General features: G+C 46.1%; 2 protein-coding genes across 16 annotated transcripts in view; both read right to left on the bottom strand.

The window, feature by feature from the left end:
• FHOD3 (formin homology 2 domain containing 3) overlaps nt 1-5,001 on the bottom strand; it is a 436,559-nt gene extending 431,558 nt beyond the window's left edge. For 10 of the 12 annotated variants that reach the window (XM_033087598.1, XM_033087590.1, XM_033087589.1 and 7 more), the window contains exon 1: nt 4,701-4,960. In XM_033087598.1, the coding sequence (XP_032943489.1) occupies nt 4,701-4,865 (165 nt within the window). In that variant the 5' untranslated portion in view covers nt 4,866-4,960. Of the gene's footprint in view, nt 1-4,700 lie in introns of all 12 variants that reach the window. The other 2 variants (XM_033087594.1, XM_033087595.1) reach the window with 1 other exon arrangement.
• Nucleotides 5,002-18,960: 13,959 nt separating this feature from the next.
• Nucleotides 18,961-25,170, bottom strand: part of MOCOS (molybdenum cofactor sulfurase) — a 44,136-nt gene continuing 37,926 nt past the window's right edge. For all 4 annotated transcript variants that reach the window (XM_033087407.1, XM_033087408.1, XM_033087410.1 and 1 more), the window contains 3 exons: nt 23,428-23,566; nt 20,813-20,917; nt 18,961-19,152 (listed from right to left, as the gene is read on the bottom strand). In XM_033087407.1, coding sequence (XP_032943298.1) covers nt 19,000-19,152; nt 20,813-20,917; nt 23,428-23,566 — 397 coding nt within the window. In that variant the 3' untranslated portion in view covers nt 18,961-18,999. The remainder of the gene's footprint in view (nt 19,153-20,812; nt 20,918-23,427; nt 23,567-25,170) is intronic.

Below are 25,170 nucleotides of genomic sequence, written 5' to 3'. Positions count from 1 at the left end.
TGACATTAGGCGTGGTAGGCCTACAGTGCAGTGGCCAGCACAAACTCATATGTTCGCCCTTTTCCCCCAAAGATTTCCACCAGCCCATTCCAACCTAAATCCTTTCAGGGAGCCATGACAGCACCTGCTGGACATCTGGCTGAGTTACCAGTGCGGTCTGTGGCCGTGCATGAAGCGAAGCCAACTGACCCATAAAGAGTTCAATCCCATGATCCTGATCTCAATAGCACAGCTCCAACCAACTGAGCTAATTACATAGAGTCAGATTCAATTCAGCTTGCACAGAGACACTCTTAGCAGTTCATACAACATTCTTTAAGTTTTGTCCTAAGATGCTATGTGACACAACACACTTTACTAATGATCTCATCTTTTAAAAATCTTAATGCAATGTAGCAAACAGATGTGTCCCTTAAGAGGATTAAAGTGGAAATTCATTACAGCAATAATACCAGTGGATTTGTGTTCTAAAACTAACACTGATCAATCAACTTAGTGCACACTCCATCTGAGCACTACTCAGTTTCCTGGAGAACTGGACGCCGAGGTCTTCACCCTCAAGAAAGTTACCTTCGAACAGGGGAGATGGTGACAACCCCCACATACTGACAGCCTGACCTAAATGACCTCTGATCCAAGATGTTAGACTGTCATGTGCACAGGAATCACCAAGGCATCTTGAGAAAATGCACATTCTGATTCAGCCGGGGTGGAGGGAGGCCTGAGTGCATCTTCTAGCACGAGCCCAGGTGACGCCCAGCCCACACTTGGAGGATCAACACTAATTCTCACTGCAGTCAGCTATTTCACAGGTGCGGTAGCTGCGGCAGCAAGGTAACCACAATGACAAAGGCAGTGAGAAGGAATGAAAACACGGTACAGTCGTGTCTAATCCAATCAGAGGATGGAACTCTGGAACGTGGACAGGCTGCCTGGAACGGAAGGCGGACATTCAAGACATAAAAGTGGAGTCATTAAGAACTCAGACTTGGTATCAAATGCCAACTTGAGATCTTCTCAACCCATGATCAGCTGACTTCCTTCTGCTCTGGGCCTCTTCTACTGTGAGATGCAACAGAAATGGTACCTGACCCATGGGGAGGTCGTGGGCATGGTGAGGTGATGTGTGTCTAGGACAGCGCTTGGCTCAGGCAGGCATCTAGGACACAGCAGTTAGTATTACTCCACTCTCTTGTGCACAGCAGGCACCAAAACATTTCCTGAATTAAATTACGAGTCATTATTGCCATTTTGACACGTAAGCTAGTTATCATTTTCTTTGTAAAAACATTCTACAATTCCAGTTTGTCTCTCAAAAAGAAACATGAAACCTTAAAGCCTTGGCCTTTAGCGTCAATCAATCCAGACACATTTAAGCTTTTAATTCTACTGCATAGTTTTTTCTACATTAGACGTCCTATAATTACGTTTTTTTTACACTACACCATAAATAAACATCTGTTTATAGAGCATTTGAAAACAAAAGGCCACACCTAGTCCAGACAAAACACAGAACCACCAAAATGAGCATCTTCCCACTGAGAATACAGCACCTGTTTTGACCTTTTTGTTATCAAACTAATCATTTATTTAATCTTACCTGGAGCTACTATGAAAAGCAGGGCAGTGGAAAGGAGAAGGGTTTCTAATCTAGCAGTTTGAAAAAGAGAAGTACAGCATAATAAGTGAAATATATTGTTTTTGTCCAACACAATGGTTTAGTTAAATGAATAACTAACTTCTAATGGAGTCAGCAGACATTAATATATCATCCGGTTAAGAGAAGATACATAGACTCAGGTTTGGGCTGGAAGGACCTGAGTGGTTATCCAGTTCAAAGGTCCCCAGCACAGAGAAATCCCTAGGGAGGTTTACAGATTAGGACCCTCTGCTGAGGCCTTCCAGGGACTGGTTATACTTAGTGTGTTCACTTAGTGAAAATTCATCCAGCTGCTCACTTACGCCCTGCACACTTTTGTGTATGTGCCAATCTACTCCAAGCAAAATTTGACTGGCCAGCGATTTGAATGTGCAGGATGACTGGGAACACTGAGAGTGTCTGCATGTTCCACAGCCATGCTTCTTCTTTCTTTCTACCACCCAGAATGCCTCTATCCCCAGAAACTCCTCCTCTTTCCAGGCTGGGCTCAATGCGACCTGGGAGAAGCTTTCCCTATGACCCTGGGAAGCCTTATCCACGGCAGGGGTCTGAAGTAACAACTTGCCCGCTCCTTCACCATTTGCTAATTCACAGCAGGCTTGGTAACTATTTGTTCCCATCTCTGAGTGGGAACTCTACCAGGCCAGGAATTCTGCCTCAAGACTCTTACTCATGCTTGTAACATTCACCTGCCCCAGGCTAAACAGTACCTGGCACAGGAAGGTGATTTGGTGAACTCCCTAAGTTAATGGAACAGAAGCCCCAAATGGTATGGCTTCTACCCACACCACACAGCTAGTCTTGGGAGCAGAACAGTACTGGGGTCTCGAACCCCACAGACCTGGTTTGCATCTCGGCTCCTCATTCCTAGCAGAGAAACTAGGTTACTTAATCACTCTCTGCCTCAGCTTCCTTACCTGTAAAATAGGGATAATGAAAGTCTCCAATATACACACATGTGTAGTATTAAATGAGACCATGCATTGACATCCCTGGTAGAACACATACCTACATGCCAAGCACTCAAAACATGTTAGCTCTTTCTGTAACAGGTGGGTCATCCAATTTTAAGAGTCCCTGTTGGAACTTAACCCGCATTTTAAAAGACGGAAGTGCATATAGGCATATAAATGCCCTGAATTCTGCTTCATAGAACTCTGGCTAACAGAATCAGCCACTCACTCAGCTCTAGATGTAAAAACATCTGAATACATTGCAGGGGTCTTTGGGCAAAAGACTCAGAGACTTAGGCTGGCTGGCTCCCAAGACAGGGGGTCAAGGGTCTCTGGGGGATACCTTCTGGTTCTGTTTATTCCACAAGGGACAACTCAGAAAGTTCTGTGAGCCAGTGCAACTGCTGTGCAGTGGCTTCCCGTCTCGGTGGAGCAATGCTGGAGCATTGGGATTCCCTCCTACCTGACCAAGAACACTAGGTCAAGACTATGAAGCTATTCCATGAAAACGTAAAATTGGATTTCAGTTCCCAGCTTGAAAGGTCAACCATGTATATAGGGTTTGAAATCCAAGAAAACCACTTCAAGGTCATAGGGCCACAATTATGTCTTCTGTGGTTTCAAGAAAAGATCACTGTAATCAGAGAGCATAATGAATGGAATATGATGCTGAAGAAGCCCTTTGAAAACTTTTAGCTGAATCCACTGATTGAGAAGAACCAAATAACTCACAAAAGTGCCTCTGATAAGCTGAATCCACAATAATACATCACTCTGTCCCTCCATCTCCCAGGCCAACTTACCTATATGGCCAGAGAGGTTCCCAGGAATGGTGAGTGTATCCATCCTGCACCAGCACCGGCAGAATGAGCTAGAACTGCCTCATTCCCCATTCCTGAAAACAGCTTACTAGTTAAGCAGTAGGGGAAAGCACTGATACATTACTAATAGACTAAGAAAAACACCACTGCCCAGGTTCACGGGGTTTCCACACACAACCTCTCCCTCTACATCCAAGGCAGGTGAACATCATACAGATAGACATCTAAAGAATTTTTTGAATCAATTTTGTTCCTTTGGGCATCAAGGGTTCTCTCTTCCAAATACTTGTCAGTGTTGATTCTCAAAGAATAAATCATCTCCAAGCTTGGATATGGATCCTAAGGGGGGAAATGTACCGCGGAAGTAATTCTTGAAGCCGCAGTTAAATCTGTTTAATTGGGAGGAAGCGTTCTCCTGGGTAACTAAATGGTGAGCTTTCAATGCCCAGCTCTTTGCAACACACACTTTGCAAGATGCCTGTCCTCCTGCAAAGGGTTAAAAAGAAAACTCTATCGGGTGGACTGAGAAGCCATTCTTCCCAGGGGACACTCATTTCAGGCTGCGAGGCTCAGGCTTTGTGCGCGAGCCGCCCCTCCGCGCCCCCGCCCCTCCTCCCACAGAGACCGCTCCTCCAAGGTTCCCAAGGCCACCTGCTTCTCCTAAGAAAAAGGGACTGAGTACTCTGAACGTTATCACCGTGCGCGGTCAGCGTCCTAGGCGATGCCCCCCGAGGGAGGAGGAGGAGTGTCCCCGAGGAAGCGTGCTTTGTCGCGAGTGTCGCGCGGCCGCCCGCAGCTGCCCCATGGGCCTAGGAGGTTTTGTCCCGGACGTCGCTCAGGACTCTCCACCGAGTGACCTGAGTGTCCCAGGACCTGGTTCTTTCCGCGCCCGGCTCGGCACCCGCCGGGGTGCCGGGGCCGACTGCCGGCGTCCGAGCCCCACCCCGCCCACGCCACCGAGCTAACGGCGCGGTGCCCGGGAATTTTCTCCATCCCGCTTCAGGCCGGCGCGGCACCTGCTCAGCCCCGCCCGTCCCAAGCGCCGGGACAGAGCGCGGGGCAGTCCTCCTCGCCCGGCCGGGAGATCCCGTGCCAGCCTCTGGGTGCCCGGAGCCCCTCTGCCTAACTGGGAGCGAGGAGGTCTGCCTTTGGGAGCTTGTCGCAGGGGGCCGCGCCCCGCCCAGCTTGCCCGCGGCGCCCCCACCCTAGCGCGCCCCACTAGAGGAGCTGCGTCCAGGAGGCCCAGCCCGCCCCGCCAGGCCGTACCTTGTGCGGCGCCCGCAGCAGCCGGTGGACCCCGGCCAGCTGGGTGCCGAGCGCGAGGTCCTCGCGGAACGTGAACAGCGGCGGCCGGCTGGGCTCGGGGAAGTTGGTGCTGTTGAAAGGGTCTGTGTCGTCCAAGAACTGCACCCGGCAAGCCAACGTGGCCATGATGCATCCCTGCTCCGAGGGGCGCGAGCCCCGGGATCGGCGGGCCCGCGGGATAGGACGCCGGGGTCACTGCGAGCAGGGGAGGCCGCCGCCGCCGCCGCCGCCGCCGCTTGCTGGCTCGCGGGCTCGCAGGCTCCGGCGCGCGGGGCTGCAGCCCAGGCTACGGCCGCGGGGGGGCGGGGCAGGGGCGGGGCCGGCGGGGCCCCTCCATCCCCTCCTGCCCCGGCTCCTCCCCTCCTCCGTCCCCCGAGCCAGGCCCGGCTGCCCGCACCGACCCGACCTGCCGCCGGGAACGGGAAGGACAGAACGGCTCCCGCGGCTTACGCAGCCCTGCGCCAAGCCGGCTGGCGGTGGCGGCGGGGCGGGGACACCCTCCGGTGGGCTGACTCCCGCAGGCGGCATGCCCTTTGGGCCGACGGCTATACGTGCGCCCCGCGGCCCGGGACGCCCGGGCTAAGCTGCACCGCTCGGAGCTCCGGGAACCGGGGTGGTGGGTGGGGGGGTAAGGTACATGGCTGCCCTTTGGCTTTTTCTCCATCTGGGAGACGGCTTAACGCTTTCCAGATGAAGGCAGCAGCAGCGGGCTCCTGCTGCCCAGATTCAGAAAATCCCAGCTGGGCACCAGGAGGTGAGGGAGGCGGTCTCCCGCAGCAAGAGCGGTATTGGCAGCACCTGGAGTCCCGGCGAGGTTTCCCTAGGGAAGGAGAAAGCTAAAGGAGGAGTGTGCGCCGGGGAACCCAGGCAGCTCTTCTTAAGAGACGAGTTCAGGGGCGCCAGACGAGAGGCCTAGGGGGTGCGAGGCTCCGCTCCGCGACCCCAGCGCCAGGCCTGGCACCCGGGCCGCCTGGTGGATGCTGGTGGACCCTCTGCGTCACCGCGGCCTCTGGACCAGTTAGGTCTCCGAAAATCCTAACTGGACCGTGCGGGGTCTCGGGGGGCTCAGGGGCCGCTTCCCGCGAGGTCACCGAATCGCGGAGGGGCAGCAGAGAGTTAGGGACCCGCTGTAACTTGGAGGGAAGGTTTGCAGTCTGGCCGTCTCAGCCATTGGGGAGCAGCGAGGCTCCTCTCGGCCTCACACCGCTCTCCTCGTTGCTCGCGGGCGACCCCCTTCGTTTCCAATAAAAATTCACAGTTCTTTCCATTCCAGGCTGTGGCCAAGTTCGTGGTTCATCATCCCTCACATAGGTCACAGGGATAATACCCGATCACTCTTAACATCTGCGTCTTCACAAGGTGGCTCTACAAACCTTTCTTCTGGTTTCAAAAGGAAAGAAGCCCTGTCTCGTGCTTGGTCCCAGCACCCTCCCCTTTACCCTTCTCTCTCCACGGACTCTCCGCCACACATGCACACTTGTTCCTGGCCTTAAAGTAACAATTATCCATGATACCGCACATTGCAGCAGAACTTCTATCTCTCCTTAGTTTTGTTACTTAACTCTTTGAATGAGTTCTCTAGACGGAATCAACACCAACTTCACCATCGACGCATGGCTCTGGTTGGCAAATTCTCCTCCTTTCACCGGGGCCTCCTACCCTCCCACTTTCATTGCCAACTCCCTCTGAGCCCTCCAGTCCTTCTGGACACCCCATTTCTCACCGCTGTCCCAACATGAATTCCATCCCATCATCCCTGGAGCCTCCTTGCCACCCCGCTCCTTCTGCCTCATCTGTCCAGCATGTCCCTCGCTTGCTCTTGCCCTATCTGCCAAGTGCCAGCTGGCAGGAAGGCCACTCTCAGTGACCCGTTTCCCCCAGGCTCCTCAGCACTTCTCAGTGTGGCCTCACACTCCCCTCCTGCTGCCGCAAACTTCTGCCACTTTCCTCTACCTACAGATTATTCAATAAAGAAAATTGTCCCTCCAGTGTGAAACCCTCCCTTCCAGCACCCCCGCCTCTCTATCTGCCATCTCCTCCATCTCAGGAGACGACCAGAGCCCTGTTTTTCCTCTTGCTCTACCTCCATCTGGACCCTGAGTCCCTCCCTGCCCAATTGCTCTGGGACCAGGCTCTATCGCTGATCCAGCCCCCTCTCCCTTCCTCCTTGGGTTCCTTCCCTTGGGAATCAGGACTGGCTTCCTGGCATGCAACCTGTGCAGTCACACAAGGCCCTGCACTTAAAAAGCCCCTCACTGGTTTCATGCTCTGCTGTTGCTGTCTTACAATTCTTAACAATTGAACAAGAAGCTCCAAATTTTCATTGGGCACTGGGCTCTACAAGATGTATAGTTGGTCCTGATGAGAGTACTCAAGTATTTCCCGTCTTAAAAGCTACATCTTTATGAAGCCTGCCTTCCACTGGCTTGTCTCTTCTTCACTTCCTGACCAGCTTCTGAAAATACAGCTGTATTCATTTCTCAGCATCCTCATCACCTCTTTGCTTCACATCCACGGCACCTGGTGGGCAACCTTTCCTGATGTTCTGAGATTATCAATGCTATCCTAATAGCCTCATCCATGGGATATCTCAGCCCTGCCACTCACTTTCTTGGCAGCATCTGTCACCATAGATCACTCCTTTCCCAAACTCTCTTCCCTGCAGCTTCAGTAGTTGTACCCACTCTGGGTTCACCTTCTCCCTTTTTGACAGCTACTTCTCAAGTCCCTCTTCACTTTGTTCTCTTGAGAATAGAGCATCATAGCTACAATTCCTGTTAGCTTATTCTCTGTTTCCACTAAATTGAAAGCTCCTCTAGGATAAGGACCATACTGTACCCAATCCTATACCCCCTAGTGCCTGGCAGAATGCCTAGCTCAGCAAAAGCACACAATAAATGTCTGATGAATGAGTGAACATCAGAGTCACCTGTGAATCCTACATCTTGCATTTGGTCACTACAACCTATCACTGAATCAGCCTCTAAAATATTTGTTAACTCTTTGCCCCTGTCTAGCCCTCACTTCCTATGCTAGTCTTCTAACAAGTCTCCCTTCCCCAGACTTGCATCTTGCATTTGATCTTCCACTGGCTTCCCCACAGCCAATGACTATTCTAAAATGTGCATTTGATGTATCACACCTTAGGGTAAAATCCTGACATGCCAACCCCCTTAGCATGACTCACAAGATTCTCTAAGAACTGTACCAGTCTACCACTCCAGGTTAATCTCTGGTCATTCCCCGCTTCCCATCCTATTGCAAGGCACTCTGAACTTCTTATTCCTTCCCAAACATGCTGAGATTTTTATGGTGAGCTTTTCAACCTGAAATGTTCTTCCCTGCCCAACTAGCCAGCTGAATACATTTATACTTCATACTCATTTCTAAGGTCAGCGCTTCTAGAGAGCCATCTACAACTCCACCTCAAACAGGGATTGTCTCTCTGTGGTCTCAAATTATTTTCTATATGTCCCTTTTACCTGTTGTATTGTAAATGCATGCTTACCTATATGCCTACCTACTAAACTATAAGACTTTCAGGATTGAAATTTGCCCTATTCATTTTCAGTCCTAAAACTTCAAATAGTGACTGGCACCTAAAATGAAACCTTTAAAAGTTTTAATCATATAGGTTATCCTTAATTCTTGTAAGGATTTTTGCCCTGTGAACTCCCTTAAACTGCTCTTAGCAATATTTTTTTCCTCTAACAGCCAATTAATTTTTTCTCAACCTATTTTTTGAAGTCATTCTTTTTTAGTTATGTAATGCTTTCTCTTGGTTCAGAAGGTCAAGAGTAATCAAAAGTTAAGACAAAAAAAATCAGCTCCCTGTTTTACAACTCCCACCCTCATCCCATCTCACTTCCCAGAGGCACGCGTCTCTAAACGATGTAAGTACACTGCTATATTTTGATCCATGAATTTTAAACAGTACACTGACTTTCTATCAAGCTATATGAGGATTTTTATTTTTGCAGAATCAAGGATATTTTATTATTCAGTTAACTGATTTTTTGACATTCAATATTATTTTATATTAATTTAAAGTGTACAACATAGTGATTAGACATTTATATAATTTAAGAAGTGATCCCCCTGTCTAGCTGAGTACCCACCTGGCATTATACATACTTATTACCATATTATTAACTATATTCCTTCCCTATGCTTTACTTCACATCCCCATGTCTATTTTGTAACTACCAATTTGTTATTCTTAATCCCTTCACCTTTTTCACCCTGGTCCCCAAACCCTTCCCATCTATCACCCCAATAAACCTAGTACCCATCTGACACCAAACATAGTTATTACAATATTATTAACTATATTCCTTATGCCATTACATCCTCATGACTACCGTGTATTTGTATTTCTTAATACCGTCCCCTTTTTCATCCCCCCCTTCCCTCTTGCAGCCATCAAAATGTTCTCTGAATCTATGAGTTTGTTTCTGTCATTTGTTTGTTTATTTTGTTCTTTGGATTCCACTATAAATGAAATCAAATGATGTTTGTCTTTCTCTATCTGACTTACTACATTCAGCACTATACCTTCTAGGTTCATCCATGTTGTGCAGACCGCAACATTTCATTCTTTTCTCATAGCTGAATAATATTCCTTTGTATATATATGTACCTCCTCTTCTTCATCCATTCATCCATTCAGGGATACCTGGGTTACCTTCATATCTTGGCTATTGTAAATAATGCTGCAATGAACATATGGATGCACAAGTCCCTTCAAAGTAGCATTTTCAGTTTCTTCGGATAAATAACCAGAAGTGATATTACGAGGTCCTTCTTTGTTTCTTGTTTGTCATCTTTGTTTTAAAGTCTATTTTGTGTGGTATAAGTATTGTTACCCCAGCCTTGTTTGTTTGTTTCCATTTTCATGAAATACCATTTTCCACCCTTTTACTTTCAGTCTGTGTGTATCTTTCCTTCTGAAGTGAGCCTCTTGTAGGCAGCATAAGTATGTGTCTTTTTTTCTTATCCATTCAGCTACCCTAACTTTTGATTGGAGCATTTAATTCATTTACATTGAAAGTAATTGTTGATAGATATGTAGTTATTGCCATTTTACTATTCATATTTTTTTTTCTCTCTCTCTCTCTCTTTTTTTCCCTCTTAATGAAGTCCTTCTAACATTCCTTGTAATACTGTTTTGGTGGTGATGAATTCCTTTAGCTTTTTCTTGTCTTGGAAGCTCTTTATCTGTCCTTCAATTCTAAATGATAGCCTTGCTGGGTAGAGGAGTCTTGGTTGTAGGTCCTTGCTTTTCATCACTTTGAATATTTTGTGCCAATCCCTCTGGCCTGCAGTTTCTGTTGAGCAATAAGCTCTGCTTTTAAGATTCTTTCTTGTTTTTAACCTTTGGTATTTAACTATGATGTATCTTGGCCTCTCTGGGTTCATCTTATTTAGTACTCTCTGCATATCCTGGGCTTAAATATCCATTTCCTTCTCCAGGTTAGGGAAGTTTTCTGTCATTATTTCTTCAGATAGGTTCAATTCCTCGCTCTCTCTCGTCTCCTTCTGGTACCCCTATGATGTGAATGTTGTTATGCTTGATGTTGTCCCATAAGCCCCTTAAACTATCCTCATTTTTTTGGATTATTTTTTCTTTTTACTGTTCTGATTGGGTATTTTCTGCTATTTTATCATCTAAATGTCTGATTCAGTCTTCTGCTTTGTCTAATATACTGTTGATTCCCACTAATGTATTCTTCATTTCAATTATTGTAGTCTTTATTTCTGACTGGTTCCTTTTTATGTTTTCTATCTTCGTTTTTATGTTTCCTATCTCTTTGTTGAAGTTCTCCCTGAGATCACGGAGCACACTTATCCCCAGTGTTTTGAACTCTGCATCTGGTAGGTTGCTTGTCTCCATTTTGGTTAGTTCTTTTTCTGGAACTTTGTTCTGTTCTTTTATTTGGGACATATTTCTTTGTCTCCCCATTTTGGCTGCCTCTGTCTCCATGTGTTAGTTTCTATGTATTAGGTAGGGCTGCTATTCTCCCGGTCTTGGTAGAGTGGCCTTATGTGGTAAATGTACTGTGTGCCCAGTGGCACAGTCTCCCTGGTCACCAGAGTTGGATGCTCCAGGTGTGTCTCTTGTGTGGGTTGTGTGTGCACTCCTGTTGTAGTTGAGCCTTGGCGGCTTTTTCATGTCATTGGGAGGGATTGGTCCTCAGGCTGATTGGTTGTGAGCACTGGCCGTGATTGTAGCGCTGAGAAGTTGTGGTGCAGCAGATGACCCTACAGAGCAGGATTTTCTTTAGCAGGTCTCTGGTGCCTGCCCATTCTGCCCTTTGGGTGTGTCATCCTTGGAAGTGGCCTGGTGATGCTCCTGCTCAGTCTGAAGCTAGCCGCTGGAGGCGCCAGCCCCAGGGCCCCCTTAGGAAGGGACCCACTGCAAGCCAAGCTCAGCCACAGCCTGTGCCCTGCCCAGGGCCAGCTGGCATGAGTCACAAAGCAATCCACAGAAGGCCGTCACCTGCACTGGGCTTGGAGGTGCCTGAAGAGGCCAAGCTATGAACTTTGGCCAACTGTGGCTAATACCAAGCTTAGAGCTCCTCAGCCAAATGTGCAGGACATGTCGAAGCCAGATGCTGCTTGTTTGGGATTTGTGAGATTTTACCTAAAATCTTTTGAGAGATTTTAGGTAAGTTTGCAGCATGAGCCAAGGTAGGCTGATTATAAGGAAAAGCCACTGGAAGCAGTTTGGGTGTGCCCGAAAGTTGTGTGGGGTGGGGTCTCAGAGAATCAGGGCAAAGGAACAGTGTTAGCCAAGTTAATGGAAACTCAGATATGGTGTCCTCCTGCGTCTGCATGCCAGGAAGGGGATGAGCTCAACAAAGAAACAATGGCTTCCACCAGCTCCTCCCTCTGAAAGAAAGCTGCCCCTCCAGCCCTCATTCTGAAGCCAGACAATTGAATTCCTCCCCATCTGTCCCGACATCTTTTGAGCTGCTGCCCCAGTGCTAGAGCTCAGAGCAGGTGAGTCCATCAGCATGTAAGTCTGTGCACGATCCCTGTAAGAGGAGCACCTAGGACTGCAGCCACCCTCCGTCTCACTGAGCCACAATCTCTGAAGGTTTTCACAACCGGAAGTTATGGGATCTTCTCTCCCCAGCTCTGAAACAAACCCTGGGCTGGGGATCCTGGTATGGGTCTAGGCCCCTTGCTCCTCCAGGAGGGGGGAAGGAACCTCCACAGCTGAGACATCCCTCCTGATTTTTAATGGTCACATATTGGTGTGGGACCAGCTCGTTCCATGTCTCCTTCCCTCCTACCAGTCTCGAGGTGTATATCTGTATATCCTTAGTTGTAGGGCTTCAGGTCAGCCAGACTTCAGGCGATTCTTAATGATGGTTGTTCTGTAGTTTAATAATCATGAGAGGAGCCAAGCACAGCGTTTACCTACTCCACAGTCTTAACTGGAAACCCTACATGAGGATTTTAGCTTTATTATAGACTACTTCCCTTTCTCCATCTTTCAATATAGTTTTATCACAATTTCAGTCAAATTCTTAGTCTGCGATTTTTAAAATGATGATTTTATATTAATATTGTTCACTTTTGTGTACATGTATTGCACATGCCAAGTATTGCACATGATTACATGGCCTTTCTTATACAACTTTTGGATTTCCTTAAAGTTAACATTTGCTTCAATTATTTTCAGTTGCATATTTTTTCTTGAGCAGCTCATTAGATCTCATATCCTGCAATAGCTCTGAAAATGCCTCTTTTGACACTGTCAAATAATTTCTTAGTGCTACACTTTTCCCTAAGATATTTTTCTCAGAGACATTAATTACTCTGGGAGTCCTCCATCCTCTTGCTCCAATTTGAAATGTAGCTTTCATAGTCCTATCCTTGAGAGATTTCTTTGGCTTCTCTCTTGTGTGGGAGTTCCTGGTTCCCAGGTCACTTGAGTTTTGTTTCCTTTGGTTTGGTTTAGTTTGTACTCTCAATTTTTGTAAATACATACTCCAGCATCTTCCTGAAAAAAGGTTTTGAGAACTTTTATGTCTGAAAGTATCTTTATTTTCTATTGTCACACTTGCTGTGGTGTGGTAGTTTTGTTGGCAAAGATGGTCACAGTCATTCGTCCCACCCGCTTTATTCCCACCATTTGTAACATGACTTTGCCACTTCTCCCATCTGTCTACAAAGAAAGATAGATGTGATGTGATTTCGCTTATATGTGGAATCCAAAGAATAAAATAAACAAACAAACAGAAACACACACATAGATACAGAGAACATTTTGATGGTTGCCAGATGAGAGAGGATGGGTGAAAAATGGGAAGGGGTTAAGAAGTACAAATTGGTTGTTACAAAGTAATCATGGGGACATAGGGTATAGCATAAGGAATATAGTCAATGATATTGTAATAACTATGTATGGTGTCAGAGGGGTACTAGATTTGTTGGGGTGATAGATGGGAGGGGAGTTGTTGGGTGACAGGGTGATAATGGTGAAGAGATTAACAAATACAAATTGGGGGTTATAAAATAGTCACGGGGATGTAAATTAAAGCATAGGGAATATGTCAATAATATGGTAATAACTATGTATAGTGCCAGGTGGGTACTAGTCAGGGGGATCACTTTCTAAATTATACAAACATCTAACCACAAATATCTTACCTGAAGTTAATATAATATTGAATGTCAACTGTAAGTGAAAATTTTTAAAAGGGGGGTAAAGGTGAAGGGGACTAAGAGGTTCAAATTTCCAGGTGTGAAACACATTACGTCACGGGGATGTCATGTACAGCCTGGGGAATATAGTCAATAATATTGTGACAGCATGGTACATGTCAGCTGGCTGCTGGACTTACGGCAATCACTTCTTTAGGTATATAAATGTTGAACAACTATGGTGTATTCCTGAAATAAATATAATGTTGTATGTTGGCTATATTTTCAAATAAAAACCTTTTTTAAAAAAGTGATGGAGTCTATTTCCCCACTCCTTGAATGGGGATGGCCTTGTGACTTGCTTTGACAAATACAATATGTTGGAAGTAGCACTGTGTGACTTCTGACACTAGGCCTCAAGAAGCGTTACAGCATCTGCTCTCACCCTCTTGTAATGTCCACCTGAGAGTACCATGGGAATAATCCAGGTCTAGCAGTCTTGTGATAGCATTCTAAGAGTTCAAGAGCAAAAGCTGCAGGTTCTCTTGAGCCTTGGGCTCAGAGTTTATGCTGTGTCACTTTTGCCACTTTTGTTTTAGTCAAAGTAAGTCAAGGCCAGCCTAGATTCAAGGAGCAGGGAAATAAATTCCACTTCCTGATGGGAAGAGAACATCACACTGCAAAGAGGCACGAGTACTCAGATATGAGTAACTGTTACATTTCTTCAACAGTCTAATACACTTGATTTATAATTCTAGGTTAAAAATGATTTTCACTCAGAATTTTGAGATATTGCTCCATTGTTGCCAGTGAGGTCTGTGATATAGTGATTATTTACTTTGTATATGTAACCTTTTCTTTTCCCTCTTTCTGGAAGATTTGGAATGTTATTTGCAATATACTGAAATTTCATGATGAGGTACCCTGGCGTGAGTTCTTTTTCATTCATCATGTTGATATTTCATTGGTATTTTTGATCTAGATATCCTGTTCTTTTATTTGTGGGAATGTTCTTGTACCATGTCTTTGATCATTTCTTCTCCAGTTGTCTCTGCTTGCTCTTTCTACAACTCTTATTATTTAGATGTTGGACCACTAAACAGATCCTCTAATTTTAACTTTTTTACTCTGTTAATCTCTTTATGTTGTTAGACTTTCTGAGCGATTTCTTCAACTACATGTTCCTTCTCTTTTTGCGAATTTTCAATTTCAGCATTCACATTTTTAATTTTCAAGAACTCTTTATTGTTCTGTTTTTTAATAAAGGTATCTTATTTTTGTTTGCAGAATTTCCCTGATATTATTAATTACATTTCCTTTAAAGTTTCCACTTCATTGCACTGTTTCTGTGCTCCTTGAGGGTATTTTCTTTTGTTTTGTTTTGTTTTTTCTCTCTTTTACAGTAGAGGTTACCCTCAAATTTTTGTGGTCCTTGGCTGTTCACTTATATTAAAAACTGATTGAAAGCAGCACATTCCTTGGTGGGCCTTACTGTAGATCAAGCCAGTGGGCCAACACCCTTCTCCTTGAGTGTCTGTAGGTCCACTTTCTGGGGTAGTTTGTCTAGAACAGTTCTTACCAGTATGGCCACTAGCCAGGGCAAGATGGGCCCTGCTTTAGGCTCCATCCTTAGAGAGCTTCACTCTGCCCTCTCCTCCCTGAAGGGCAAGGAGTCCATAGGACCAAGAGTTCATGCCACTTGGGAACCATGTTGCTGTCTGTCTAGATTGCTCTCCAGACATCTGGAACCACAGAATCCCTTGCTCAGATGACCCTGGACATATTTCCAAGGCCTATGAGTGTCTTCCCTGGATGATCCTTCTAAGGGTAGGCCCTGCTACACATCTAGGCCTGAGAAGAAGCTAAGGAATGGCTTGTTTGCAGGGGAGTATAGATGGAGTGATGACAAAACATTAGTTTTCAGCCACAGGTGGAAGAGAAAAAACCAGGACAGGTCTTCATGTGGCTATTTATTTTGGAAAGTGAACAAAAGGTGTTTTGTGGTTTTTTTTCTGAAACCTGCAATAAAGCAGGAACAAGAAAGGAGAGAAGCAAGAAAACCAGGAAAGGGTGGATTTGTTGTAAAAGTAACAAATCTTAAACTCAAGGCCCCTCACTTGTACAGATCTCTTCCAAAGTCCTTTTTTTCTTCTGCAAGTAAATTTCATTTTTGTACCTAATTTTATTTTGTATTATTTTCCTTAAAGATGATTTTTAACTTAGGCATAAGCTTCATGGCCACATAACCTAGATCTGCTGCTGAGAACAGCCAATTCAAAGCAGCATACTTAAAAAAAAAAAAAAAAAAAAAAAAAAAAAAAAATCTAAGAAAAACAGGACACCAAAGGAATGGTTGATGCAATGTATGTTGAAAATTAATCTGACCAAAAAATAATTCAGGAACAAAATTTTAAAGGGCTCCAACATCAATAATGAAAAGTTTCTCAGAGCTAGTCCATAAAGGAAGCCAGACAGAGAAGGGCCCTGTTTGCCATCCTTTAGGATTTGCGGACCTGATCTGAACTAGTTTTCAACCTCTTGAAGTAACAAAACCTGCACTTACCTGATGCTGCCACCAGGTGGCAGACGTGGATTACTCAACTATTTTGCAGCCCTGGGCAAAACACAAGATGTCTTGTTTAATTCTCAAATAATTTTATGAGATAAGTATTGTGGTCTTCCTCATTTTTCAGATGAGCCTTAGAGATTTTAAATAACTTGCTCCTATAGGATGATGTTTGCCATTTTAATTGGGGGATTTGCAAGTTAATTCTGTCAGCCCAAGACAGGAATTGAGAAAAGGCAGGCTAGGAAGTGTCTGCCCGCTTTCCTTCTGCTTCCAGTTTGTCTGCTGAACTCTCCCCAGACCACAAATGCATGCATCAGAGTGTAGCATGTCTTTGAAACAGTCTGTGTCACACCTATTTATTAGTCTGTCTTTCCCCTCTTGGTGTCGTCCCTGTGGTGAGATCTTTGAACACGCATGCTGTTTCTTTCATTTCCATAGCGCTAGAACCTGATCAGCACGTATTGAATGGAAAGCAAATAAATGGACATCTTTAAACAGAAGGAAGGAAACACCACCTGCCCTTCCCCATCCCACAAGGCTGAGGAAGGAATGAGGGTGAGTCTCAATGAGAAACAGTCAGCACCACCTCGTAGGAGTCTTGGCACTTACTCTAAGGCATGTGAAAGAGAACCTCTCCCCACGGATGCAACAACCGTGAAGGGAACACCCAGAAAGACATAGTGATTTTGCCTGGACTTGGGACTTGTAAAAATAAAACACACACACACATGCACACCGTTTGACGTTCAGTGACTCTGAGATTTGGTGTTAGAAATTCAAGGAACATGACATTGCCCTTGATTTTCATATTCTTTTATATGCATTTGGACTAAACTTGAGGAGGATGAAACAAGGATGGGACACAGAATCCTAAATACCCAAGAGTCTGAATATGAAACCACCTAGTGGAATATGCAAAATACATTGTTAGCTGAAACCTCACATGAGAAATATTGAAAATTAGACCTTACAGACAATGTACATTTAAAATCAATCAATCGATTAATTTCAAAAACAGGGCCAGCTTTAATAAAGACTATCAGTCAACAAATTTTATTGAACACCTATTACGTGCTAATACTGGGGATACTCTGGTAGGCCAAACAGGCACAGGACTTTACAATCTGGAAGAGACAGATCAATGTTAAATCAATAATGATAAGTGATTAACTAAATCATTGTGTTGGAAAGGAAAGTATTTGTAGTAAAATGTCTGAAATCAGTCCCCAAAGTACCGACTGCGAAAAGGGGCATGGGTGTGGACAAGAACAAAATGAGTTGTCCTTTGTACGTGAAAATATGTCGATGACACAGGTGATCAAATTGTTATAGAACATGCTTTCTTACTTGGTTCCCATCATACTTAATGGGATGCTAATTTGGAAAATGCTGCAGCATGCCATCTGGGAACAGTTTCCTCCTGAATGAAACTGGCCTAAAAGGGCCATCACCTGAGTGCATTGTTCTCCAGTTGGTTAGGTGATGAGGACAGGCCCATATACATGATGCAGGGGTCCTGGGACTTGGAAGAGGCCGAATTTTTAATAAACAGCTTGAAATAATAAAACTCCCACCTACCCTCATTTGCCTCCTCTTTCACTGACCTCAGGAACCACTGGGTCAGAGGCCACTTCTTACACTGAATTCTGCATGTCAAACGACAGTGTGCACCCAAGGTTCTAACTCAGCAACCCTTGAGAAGAGAGGCACGCCTCCCGTTTCCAATCTCACAGAATGCTGGGAACCACACTGAGTCCTACAAGTAAGATAATGAAACAAATCAACTCCTGATCCCCAGAGCTCTGATTAGATCAGACATGGGAGCCTGAGCATGACGCACTAAACAACTGAGTGGCAAAAAGACGCAGTGACACTGGCCTTAGGAAGATGCAGTGGGGAGTGGTGGGCAGGGATTTGGGGAAGAGAAAGGGTTGGATGAATGAACCATCCAGTGGAAGGTGCTGGAGGCCTGGCCAACGACCTGGGCTTCTCCTATGGGCTGCGTGCTTCAGCAAGACTTGAGCAGAGTCGATTTAGGGGTGTATGAGCTCATTCTAAGTTGCTCCAGATGACAGGGCAAGAGCCATGGCTGGAAACACAGGGAGGAAAATTCAAGTTCAATACACAGAGTAACCTTGGAGCAACTCAATGGAATTGGGTAACTTCATTAGAGAATGAGCTTTCCATCACTGGACGTATTGAACTGGAGACGGCAAGAGCGCCGGGCAGAGTTGGCACAGATGGGATCCCTCAACCTCCAAAGGTCCTCTCTACTGGGCGTTGGAAGCTCTTGGGTGGATGGACCCACACTGCCCGATAAACTTGTGAAGGGGACCACAACTGCTCAAATAACACCACCCTCAGTGAGTGTGACTTCAGGCTCATGAGCAGTCCTCAGGACATCAAGTCCAAGGTGGAGAGAAATGGTGGGCAGGGATAGGAGACAAAGGAAGAGGGCTGCTGGCCTGGGCCTTTGCTCAACACAGAAACATCCTGGTCGAACCTCTCTAAAGGAACATGGCTACAAGTCACACTCGGGCAGCCTGAGCCTAAACCCACCTCCTCCTTGCACATGAGGGGAGAGGGGCACATTCTCACTCCTTCCAGATCAGACTGCCTTCCTCTGTGCAAAGGGACTGAAAAGTACCTAAAGATTCTTTCTAAAGACAAAGTCAACAGTGTGGGGAAATAGCAAGACACAATATTCCCAGTAAGCTTCATTAAAAATCGCATCTAATTAAAACGATCATACTTTCAAATACACGTGGAAGCCTTGCCGGGCGTCGGTGCAGCATTCATGCTGAATTTGCTTCGTGGAAAGCACAGGGGCCTCGGATCTGCCCTCCTGAGCAGGGCCAGTGCACACGGGGAGAGAGAGGAGCCAGAGGAAGAAGGAAGCCGGCAAGAGCCGCCTCCACCTCCCAGAGGAAAAGAACCCTCCTTGTTCGAAAGACCAAGTTCTGCTGAACCTCATGCCAATCTTAACGAGAGCAGAGATCGTTGTAAAAGAAGTTTTAATTTATGCTGAACAAAATCTTAGGAGATGACATCCTGATGTGCCTCGGAAGCAGGTAAGTCGTGGCCGCTTGCGTTTTCTTTCAACACAGGGAGCACCTGAGATCCTACAGACAGGCAACGTGGAGAAGATAAATCCAAAGACACATGCATCAGGTACACGCCAAAGTTCACCTGTGAACAAAACGGCAACAGCAACAAGAAGCTAGATTATCTCAGCAGTGGAAACATTGTGTACATAATAATGTTCGGCTAAAATTAAGTCAGCTCTTTCAAGACGTGTACTGGGATTTGATGCGTCCTGTCACTTAGTAGACTGTAGCGGGAAACAAGGAGAACCCTCACTTCAGACACCAAAGAGTCCCATTCCAAGGTTTCCTTTCCCGACAGTCACCCACACCGCTTTATCGCTGGTCTCACTCCTTTTTCTCCTTCCTGTCTACTCTGAGCTTCACGCAGCAGGGCTTTCTTCCAGCTCTGGGCTTCTGACCACTGCCAGGCTGATTTTCACTCTGTTCCCTGATACCAAAGTCATTTGGTGACAATAACGGCAAAACTCTGCATTTTCCTGGAGAACGTGTGGTGCCAGTTAAGTTCTCCAAATTCTCCAGAAGAAAGATGGAAGGTCCACAGTGAAGAGGTGAATAAGACTACTCAAGGTTTGCCATCAATGCCAGCGAGCCAGTAAGAACCCCAGGCAGCATGTGACACGCTCCCTGCTCTGTTCATTCCCGTGATAATATCAGTTGGCCATCCCCGTGTTCCAGGCTCCAGGCTAGGGGCTGAGGCCAAATGAATTCCTTAAGAGCTGTGCACACGTGGGTGAAGGGTACGCAGGAACTCTCTGTGCTACCTTTGTAATTTTCTGTAAATCTAAAATGACTCCACAATTTAAAAAAAGATGTGTGCACATGAAAATTATAGCGATGCTGAGAAATACCACTCTGATGCACCATAGTATTTGTGGCCACCCATCCCCTCTCCTTGCAACCTGCATGGGACAGGCTCAAGAACCCCACGGCCCCCGGTGACACAGCTTGCCTCAGCGGAGCAGGCAGACATGTTGGTACAAGTGCAACACCTTGTCTATCCAGTATCTACAGGGAGGCTGTGTCAATCAAATACTGCAAAACATAACCCCGGTTTTGGAGAAGCACAGGAAACTGCAGAACACTCTACCATGAGTTCACCTGCCCATTTATTATCGGAGCGAGATTAAGTATTTGCACTATTTTAATAAATTTTCGAGAATTGTTCCATGCAGTCTAACTGCCTATTTGGCTTCCTGGAATTCTTTGCAAACAAAAAGTCCTAACAGAAAGTGTGAGCCTGGAAATATCTCTTCCTAAAGAATCAACCTGTTAGAAACTTAGCTTTATTGTTGTGGAATCTACAATAACATTGAGTCATTTTAACCTTCAAGGAGATGATTTACAAGCTTACTATAGTAAAAGTTATTGAATTTTTCTACGCAGTTACTCTATTCACTATAAGGCATTTTACTCTTCGTGAGATCTCTGCCGTGAAGAAAATAATGATTGAAACAATAGAATTACTTTACTTATTTACTTACTTCTCATTTATACTCCAAAGCTCTTCAACAAGATTTGTGAGCATCAAAAATACACGTAATAAGAGTCCCCATGAAAGTGAAGATATGGATGAAAAGGGAAATAAGATGGCACCACGGATGAAATCAGAACCTTGAGGGTAGCCCACCAGCCTTTGAATGTTCTCCCACTTCTAAAACTTAGCACTATTCGGGATATAGTTCTGGGATACCTAACACACCAGGATCTTAAAACGGGGTGTCGTATTTTGCAATCATGCCTACCTTTCTTTGTCGACTCTCAGAAAGCTTTTGGAAAACATCTTGGTTTCGTTGCCCAGTTTGCTGGTCGATGCAAATCATCTGGCATCTGTGACAAGGCCCTGAAACCTGGTGAGAAGGTAAAAGATAGCATTGCCATGGGAGTGACCAGAGCCTTCCATTCCGCAGGGAGGAATCCGGGTCCAGGAGGATGGACTGTAGAAGGCCCACCGCCAGCCAATTTCAGACTTATACGGAAATGCTCAATACTCTAACTACAAGGAGCCAGAAACAGTCACAGTGCCACTCGGGAATCATCTGTATTTGTTGACCAGCTGAAAGACGGATACTGCAGGGCTTTACAGAGAAAGAAAAGAGTGGCTGTGAATGTCAGATAGTTATTGGGGAACGCTGAGGATCCTCCCAGGAAAAGAACTGATTGGAGGACAAACTGGGAGGATATAAAGAGCCACAGACCTGGCACTGAGCCTCTGTGAGAAAGTCATCAGAAAGAACCTTGGTGTGTCCACGTCCTTTGACCCAGCAATTTCACTACTAGGGAATTAACCCAAGAAAGAATCAGAAGTACAAACACAGATTCACATACAAGGATAATTCTCACATTATTTATAAGGAAAATCTGAAACATCAAACAGAGAATAGTGAAACCAACCACATTACATCGGTATGATATATAACACACAGGTTTTAAAGTCAATCTATAAAGGGCTTTAAATAAAATGGGAAATATTTTTATTTTTATAACTGAAATAAGCAGGAAACAAAATTACATGTGTATTCGTGTGTGTGTGTGTGTGTGTGTGTGTGTGTGTGTGTGTACCGGGGGTGCCAAAAAAAAATGTATACACATGACTTGTATTCATCTTGTGTTATTGCTATATATCAAGTATTACAATTTTAATAGTTTTTTCCTTTCTTAAAATGAGTATACATTTTTTGGCACCCTCTGTACATACACACACCACATAAAACACAGTACACAGCTTCTTAACAGAGTCATACTTCTATTGTGGATGGTCGGCCATGGGCATGAATTACTTTAAGAGGGGGACAACCCCTTGTAAATGTTAACATAAAAGAAAGAATGCAGCTTAGCAGTGACAAGATGCTTTTTTTACTACACAAGGAAAAGGCACCAAATTTTCTCCTAACCATCTTCTCTGCTCACTCGTGAGCAAACACAAAGAGAGCACTGAATTTAGAAACACTCAGTGACATCTAGATGTGTCTCGGTCTCTGCCTGTCCCTCGCATTCTTCCTGGTGGGCATTAAGCCAGTGGAAATATCACCTTGTGTCAAGATTCCAGGCCCCAGGAGCAGCTGGCATGCCGTAAAGGAGCTCTGCCTGCTACTCGCCTTGGGGCGCTTTGCAGACCCGTGACCTCTCCAGGCTTTATTTTCCCATCCAGCTCCTTCACTGGATTTGGTAAGACGTCCAGGTACTATTTCTGAGAAGCCAAGCCCAGACCTGGCACTCAGTCGTGCTGAAAAGTGGAAACAATCGTTACAATACCTGAGGATCCCCAAGGTAGTCAGTTTATACAACTGGCTCATAACACTATTATTGTCAAAGTAATTTCGTGCTCCACTGAAGACCGGGGCATATTCTGTGCAGATGACCCATCCCTCTGTCCCTAGCTATTCCTTATCCTTCCTGTCCATTCACTCCCTCAACAGTTCTTGAGCACGGGCACTGGGCCAGAACTGTTCAAGCCCTACAGGTACAGTGGGGCGCAACACAGACTGGTCCCCATCCTTGTATGTGCTGAAGGAACAAGCAGGCGCTGTGCAGGGCCTGACCACGTGGTGGGTCAGGAGCATCCTTTCCAAGGAGGCAGCATGTGAACTAAGACCCTGAAGTCGTTGTGGAAAGAATGTGCCGGGCAAAAGGGACGGCAAGGGCCAAGGCGCTGAGGCAGGAAGTTTGGCTTGTTTAGGGAATGGAGAGAAGGTGGATGTGACAGGAAAGGTGGGGGGACGATGAGCTGAGAGAGGTGAGAGTTCTGAGAGGCAGGTGACTTAGGAGAGGCTGGCAGGGTCAGGTCCGGCGGGTGGCTGGGGGTGGCTGGGGGTGGCTGGGGGTGGCCATATCTGCCCAAAGCCTGGGGAGAGACGGCATCCAGGCGGTTTTGACTGACTGCCAGCTCCTCCCCAGCTGACAGCAAGACAAAAGGCAGAGCATGGGGAGAAGGTGCAGCAGCCTTGGGCACTGAAGTCGTCCATGTACTAGGCATCGAATCGACAAGCTCCAGACAGTGGAAAAGTCTACCGGCTTCAGCCGGATGAACTCATAGACACAAGCATTCCCGGAACAGAATTTAAGCCTAGACAGAATGAGAAGGTGGAGGCAGCACTGAGCGCTTGATCACCTGGACAGGCCACGGTCTCTCTTCCTCACAGGAAACTGACGGCTGCCACCCTCGCGGGGAATAAGGGAAGGGATGAATCACTCCAACGGGCATCCCAGAATGCAGACATCACATACCCTCCTGCTGAGGTTTTGAGGGCAAGAGTCAAAGACCAGGAAGGATTCCCACCTGCCACCATCCTGGCCTCGTTTGAGGTCAGTCTCCTCTGGCAACCTTTGGGGATGAATAACAGAACTTAGCAGAACTCACCTGGAAACGCAAGGAGCCAATGGAAATCTCATCCCATTTCTCTTCTTCAAACGCACTCGTTCCATTGGTAATAATATTGGCACGGAAACGCGAGATGAGATCTTTCATGGGGAGCATGGCTTCCTTTCCGTTCTCATCACTGTTGAAGACATACCAAAACGGGAAGGGGTGGGGATTGCACTGCTTCTGCCATTTGGTCAGTGCTTCTGCCATGTGATGCCTGACTTCATCTACTGTATTCTGGCCTGAGGCCTGGATGATCAGAGCAAGCTCTTACCGTGAGTTCAAGACCAAATGGCACCTGTCTGTTAGACCTCAGTGGTCTTCCCTGGGATATGATCCCATGTCCATGGAGAGGCCCACAAGGGGCCATGCAATGGAGGAGTACATTTTAGTTTCCGAGACGAAGAATTTTGGAAACCAGGTGAACAGAGGTTGAGTGAATGACTTCTGATAAAATACCAATGCTACAAGGTGAGTCAGGACAAGGCATTTAAAGAGTGTCAAAAAGCTTAATTACCAAGGACCGAAAAAGTATCAAGAGCTCACACCCTTTTTGGATATTAAAACAGCATAAAGCAATATACACGTAGCGTATATGTGGGGAGGGGGTTGATATTTATTTCCTAACTTCCATCCTGTCTAAACAGCATATACTGTTTTTGTAATTCGTGTTTAAAGTTTTTGTCTACTCCCATGAGGTCTTGTAAAATGGCTCTCTGCACCTCCATGTACCCCCTCCCCCAAGGGAAAAAAAGCACTGAAAAAGCATCTGAACACTTCGAGAAAAGAACACACTCTATGATCCCATCGTATTGAGCTCAAGAACAGGTGACAGTATCTATGGTGAAACAAGTGAGAACAGTGTGACTTTCAGTGGGGCTGACAGGGGCGGGGGGTGGAGTGAGGTTTCTGGGGCACTGGAAATGTCCTCTCCTGCTAGGGGTGGTGGTTACATGGGTAGATGCATCTGTCAAAGTTCAGTGAGCTGTGGATTTGAGATTTTTGTACTTCAATAAACATTTTTAAAAATTATTTTCAGTTGAGGGGGAAATCCTTGAGTATGACTGGAATTTTCCCTGGAGACAGAACTGAAAGGCTCTGGGACAGGATTAGGGGTGCATGGCTGTCTTCCAGTTCCCTTCCTCACGGTGAATGGGGTGAGAAAAGCCAGGAGCAGGATGACGAATCCTAGCTCGGCCACTCCAGGCTGCTCCCATAATCTATGAGGACTGCATTGTCCTCATCGGAAACGAGGGGGGAAGCACTTCCCAGTCCTAAAATACTGTGGTTGTGGATCTACCCTCCGGGTGACAAACCCTCCCTCTGCGCTTTGTAAAAGGGTAAGTTTTATGTCCAAAGGCTTTTGTGGTCGGCACGTACATGATAGCAGCCATCACACTCGAGAATAGAACATGGAGATACAAAAGCCAGGAGCCCTAGGGTCCATCGCCATGCGATCGCCAGGGCACTATTCCTCTCACCTTTGCCCCGATCCTGCCTACCCCTGCTTGTCAGCCCTGCACTAAACCAACTGGTAGGAAATGTGGTCCCTCAGGGTAGGAACCAAGGTGGCATCAAGCTTGTCTCCACCTCCTGTTTTTCCACACCACGAATCCTAGAAAACCACAGACCTGCTCTCTCCAGGGCTCTGAGTACCTGAAGAGGAGGGTCACGCAGTGCTGGGAAAACTCAGAGAACACCCAGAGACCAGGCAGCTGTGTCCCACGTCTGCTCCCAAGG

This window comes from Rhinolophus ferrumequinum, chromosome 19 (genome assembly GCF_004115265.2).
Source record: "Rhinolophus ferrumequinum isolate MPI-CBG mRhiFer1 chromosome 19, mRhiFer1_v1.p, whole genome shotgun sequence".
NCBI lineage: Eukaryota > Metazoa > Chordata > Mammalia > Chiroptera > Rhinolophidae > Rhinolophus > Rhinolophus ferrumequinum.
Note: the sequence above shows the minus strand (reverse complement) of the source record. Positions and strands in the feature narration are given on the sequence as shown.